Source organism: Alligator sinensis, unplaced genomic scaffold (assembly GCF_000455745.1).
Source record: "Alligator sinensis unplaced genomic scaffold, ASM45574v1 scaffold628_2, whole genome shotgun sequence".
Classification (NCBI taxonomy): Eukaryota; Metazoa; Chordata; order Crocodylia; family Alligatoridae; genus Alligator; species Alligator sinensis.
Window position 1 is genome coordinate 2,570,798 of NW_005841833.1, and position 5,273 is coordinate 2,576,070.

Below are 5,273 nucleotides of genomic sequence, written 5' to 3' on the forward strand. Positions count from 1 at the left end.
GCTTGGTAGACAGCTTGAAGAATGATCCCCTTATGCTGAACATAAGGGTTGGTTCTGCTTAAATTTTTCGGTTTTTGTCCAAACGATGAAGCTGTTATTTAGAATGCTAACCAGTCTGCTGCTAGTTTTTAAAAATAGTTTCAAGAGAGTAAAGCAAGCCATTTAGCAGAAGAACCATCGCTCCAACTGAAGACTTTGGAAAGTATATGGTCAAATTCAAACTAGGTTAGGACTTGGGACTTGCGGGGGAAGCCGTCACTCCTGGGGTGATCCACCTGGCTAACAAGATCTTTCTCAGTACAATCTTTACTTGGACCTTTGTGTCCTGCTTAAAACAGGGCTTAGTACCTGGTATAGGAACATCAGAAGTAAATCAGATCTTTTTAAAAGCCGGACTACATGCTTTTGCGTGCCGCAGTGCAAAGGTGCTTACTGGCTGCACCTGACACGTGGGCTGTCAGGCACTTTGTGGTTCTGCAGAGGAAATCGGTGGTATAAAAGGACCAATGTGCCGTAAGCAGTTATGCTCGGAAGTGAGAGAATCCTAACCTCTCTGCTGTTCAGTTTTCACCCCATTCAGGTTTCTGACAACTGCTAACTGCTCGAAGTGGGACTACTGAACATGTGCGCTGGGTGGATCCACTTAACATGAGCGTAAAGCAGAGATCTCTGTCTGTTTTCCAACAAGATCAACCGACAGAGGGTTCTTGCGTATAAATATGGCTCCGGCATCCTGCCCCTCCGGAGATGGTTAGCCCGTGCTGTGGAGAGGAGAGAGGGCATGTGGCGGATTCATTCACTGACAGGAGGCGTGTGCAATGGGCTTTGACCCTCACCGCCCATCTGACCCCATTATTTGTTGAAGGAGCTGACTTGTCTGGAAGGACTGGCAGGGACCAGGGTGCCAGATGGCATGTGTGTGTGTGTGTGTGTTGTGTGTCAGCTGTCATTCAGCCAGATTAATGTGAAGTTTGTTTAAAAAAAAAAGAGGAGGAGGGGGAAGAAAAAAACCAATTAAGCAAGAGTCCCAAAAACAATGGGGGCCACGTGCCACTGGGCAACAGTCGTTTGCAACACAATGGGTTATCGGCTTACAATGAACGGGTCCAACTGCTGCAAGCCACATGAGCCTGCCCAGTTTTCAAATCATTTAATGCTCTTGTTTACTTACAATCCAGCCAATCTCTACGCAGGGAGAGTGGTCACCTGATGTCCTTTTTATGTATTTAAGTCCCAGGCCCCACAAAATAACTGAACAGTGGTAACCATGGCAATGCTAATTATTGCACTATAACTACAGTAGGAGAAAGAAGCCAGGGTAGGCTGGGAGAAGGATCTGAAGATGTTTTTGGCCACGATTTGAGCTCTAACTCCTTGTTCTCTTGGGCTCCCCCCTCCTTAACATTTTACAAACAAACAAACCAAGTTGTACTTTAAAGGCTCTCCCCGAGAATAGGATAGGGAACTTTGCTGTGTACTTCTAGGATTTGTGAATAGAAAGAGCTGAAAGCTGAATGCCCTTCCGGGCTGCCACACACTGGAGTTTTGGCTCATTCCGTTAAGCTGGTTTAGGTTCATGTAAAACATAAAAGATGCTTCAGCGGAGATGGGGTTTATTTAATGCCTCTGTGTTGTCCGTGGCAATGAATGAACATTAATGCCCTGCAGCTGGCTTGCTAGAGTCTAACACATTTATTAGACAACTCTTTTAGAGTCAGAAGTAGAATACGCAAATCTCAGACCAAGCTGTGTTCTCGCAGAACAGAACTGTGCTTTCCTAGGACCGAATCCTTTCCACTCCTATCAAGGCCATTAGTGCCTGACTCCACAAGCAGTCCCTTTAACTTCTGCAGGACTCTTTGGCATGAGTAGGGGGTTTCTGCTTGTAATTGTGCTTTACTCCTTGACTCTAATCAGAGCTTGGAATAATTAAGATGTTCTGAATCTGGCCCTGAACGCAAATGCATTTCAGTTTTGTTTTTTCCATCGAGCACACCACTTCAGAACTAATGCAAAGGTCACCGGGTGGTTGTTTTTTAAGAGTACAGAATGTACAAGTGGGGTAAAAGGTGCAGAAATTGCACTTCTAAATTAAACTTTTCACCCAGAGAAGTCTGGCCTGTGTTGGCCTTGGTTTCATCGGCTAAGATGCTCTGCATCTAGGGCCACACACTTTTAACATCTCACTAGGGAGGGTTTCAAAGGCTGCCTTAAGAAATGAAGCTGAGTCTGGGTCCATGGAATCTCATCAAGTGCCAACAGCCCTGCGCGTCTGAATAGGAGCAATCTGCAAACCACTCGAAACAACATGTTGCGCTTTGGTGAAGAGTCCTGCATTTTTGTTCGTGATGCTTTAGGGGCGAGCTTCAAGGAATCCTATTTAAGGGAAGGCTAGATATTGAACTTTTATCACCACTTTAATATGGTTTATTTTATGCCCTGTAACAAAAAAGCATACCAAGGCTGAGAGCAAGAATTCTTTCTGGCTTTAGCTGCTTCAAGCCCAAACTATTTTAACACAGTTTTGTTAAAAGCAGTAGTTACTCTGGTGGTGAAGGTATAAAGACCCTGGTCCCTGAATCAGCAGGGTATGGCCAGGTTTTTAAGGCCACATCAGCAGCCCCAAGGGCAGGACACCTTCCTCCAAGCCTAGGCTGGAGGTGGTCTGGACGCAGTGTGCTTCTCGGGGGGGTGGTGGGAGGGAGACCTCACTGTCCAGCCTGCTCCCCCAGCCAACAGACCACAGAAGGGAGCTATGGGCAGGACTTCACAACTGGACAGTGCAGAGCCACTCCAGGTGGGATTGCTTCATGTCCTGGCCTCTCAGCAATACCACCTCTTCTCTGGACATGCCCACATCATGATACAGTAGCTGGAAAAGCCCCCTCAGCATGCTATGTAAAGCATTCCTCATTAACTTGGTCAGAAGCTGGACTTCAAGATGGACTGAGAAATTTTCAGGTTAAAAAACCCTATTTTAAAACACAGCATTTCATTCTGGTACAGCTGCATGCACTGTGTACAGCCTTGGTTTTATGTCCAGGTAGTTTCTCATTCCCATGCCCTGACATGGTGCTGCAGAGCTGCGACTGCAAACCCTGCAGCAGAATATTGAGATGGGTATTTGTTATGCTCCTGGAACCAGTTGCATTAGTTTGAGGTCTTTTAAAAAGCTTGTTTTTACAGAATCTCGCACTTAACTGAAGCTGGGTCAGCAGGGTCTGTATGCTAATGGGTAGAAACTTCCCAAATATTCACTTCTTTTGTTTTTTAAAGATTCTCAAAATGGTTAATAATGGATCTTTGGCTTCTTTCACTTCAATGTGTTCCCTCAGTTTTAAAGCATTTTTAAATGCATATAAAGGCATCATTCCTCAATATCAGCACACAGAGATATGCTTATACACTGAACTTCTAATCTTCTTGAAGTCATTTATCCTATATTGAAGTTCTGTTTGGATCATTAATTATTTTAAAATATAAAGAGAATCTTTTGAAACACCAAGCTTTCTTTTGGAAGAGAGAAGGTTTCTAGGTTGAACTTTAACTGTTTGGCAGTTTTAATGTTCATTGCTGCACTGCAAAGCAGCCCTTGCAATGGAAACTCTCACAGTACTTCAAGCACATGGCTAATTCCAATACCATCTACCTCCTGAGCAAAGGTGCATGTCTCAATGTCCAGCTCACACCTATGTTACCAAGTCAGATCCCTACAGAACAGTCCCTTAAACTGTCCTGGTTCAAGAGAGAAACGCTTCATTATCTGTTAAATAAGATATTACAACTATTGCAGAGGAACACACATGTTAAACAATAAGGGAAGGTACTGACTGGAGATCGCCCTGAACCAAAAATGCATATCTGGAACTCGGAATCCAGACTCCCAACTTTCCAAATTCAGGCCCAATCTTCTGCTGAAACTTGTGTGAGGAAGGCCCTCCAGATACCATTTCTATCTCAGGGACAATCTAGCAGCATCTCTGCCATTTGCTAACCTGTCCTGTTGTTTTCCGTAGGCTTGTGACTTCTGACTCCTCCCAGTTGAGCGAAGATGACCTCCCCAGCGACTTGCAGTCCTTGTCGTGGCTGACATCTGTTGACGTTCCTCGGTTACAGCAGATGGCTAGTGGAAGAATGGACTTCAGCATCAGCTCACAAAATTCCATGCTGCAACAGACAGGTCGGGATGTCGAACAACCGATATCACCATGAAAGGCACAAAACCTCCTGTGTCAGCTTTCCTGTTGGTAGTGTTTATAGGCATTATATTTAACCTTCCACCAAAACTACTATGGCCTGTCTTGCTACAAAGACAAGCCCAGTATGTTTTAATAGGAAGCGGAGGGTCTTATATAGTTAGAATAAAGAGCTAAGAATCTGCATTTGAGTTTTATGCCCAGCTTAGCTGCCACCCCTTGTAATCTCAAGAGTAGTTTTGATTTTCAGAGCTAATCAGAACCTCTGAAAATAATTCTCTGCTTACCTTCAGCATCACTAAAATAAGAATAACTTACCTACCCCACACCTGTTTGCTCCATTCAACTTCTTACCTAGCTGATGTTCACCAGACTCCTCTTTTTCCTTCCTCAATATCACTTGAGCAAATAGCCCTTTTCCCCAAAGCATTCTAGCAAGAGAGCTCACCACTTTCACTTTACAGCGCCCTTTATGGCTTTATATGGCCAGCCCTTTTGGGGCAGGGGTTTTATTCAGAAGAATTGACCCTTTGTAAAACACCCCATACAATGATGACACTACAAAACTTGGTAAACAGCCACCACTTTCCACCCCAGCTATAGCTGGTCTAAAGGGCAGGCGAGGTTCCTCTTGCTCTTTGAAATCAGTTTGGGGTTCCTTTGGGATGAAAGGCTCGATGGAAATAAGGTCATGGTTGAAGCGGAGCTGAGACGTGTTCAAGGACAACTGGTAAAAAAACCATATTCACTCATTTGTTAGAGGTAGAATTGCATGCACGTGCGTGTTCATCCCCTGTGCTTTTCTGCAAATAGGTCCTGTGGCAGGTGCCATGCATTCAACAGGTGCCCCTGGAGCCATGATCCATGTGCAGGCCAGCCTGCCCCAGGGGATCCTAGGATTGAATTCCATCACCTCGCATGGGACCAACGTAAGAGCAGACCTTGGTGTCTCTTTTGTCATTGCGCCGTTTGCTGAGTGCGTGACCACGGACTGACAGTTCTGTTGGGTTTTTTTAATCCCAGCAGATGAGCCAGTACACACTGGTAGGGCAGCCCCCTCACAGCCTGCAGACACAG

The 5,273-nt window shown here is 45.1% G+C and overlaps 1 protein-coding gene across 1 annotated transcript in view; it reads left to right on the plus strand.

The window, feature by feature from the left end:
* FOXN4 (forkhead box N4) overlaps nucleotides 1-5,273 on the plus strand; it is a 19,650-nt gene that overhangs the window by 8,379 nt on the left and 5,998 nt on the right. The window contains exons 2-4 of the mRNA XM_006015143.2: nucleotides 4,017-4,180; nucleotides 5,010-5,125; nucleotides 5,223-5,273. Coding sequence (XP_006015205.1) covers nucleotides 4,017-4,180; nucleotides 5,010-5,125; nucleotides 5,223-5,273 — 331 coding nt within the window. The remainder of the gene's footprint in view (nucleotides 1-4,016; nucleotides 4,181-5,009; nucleotides 5,126-5,222) is intronic.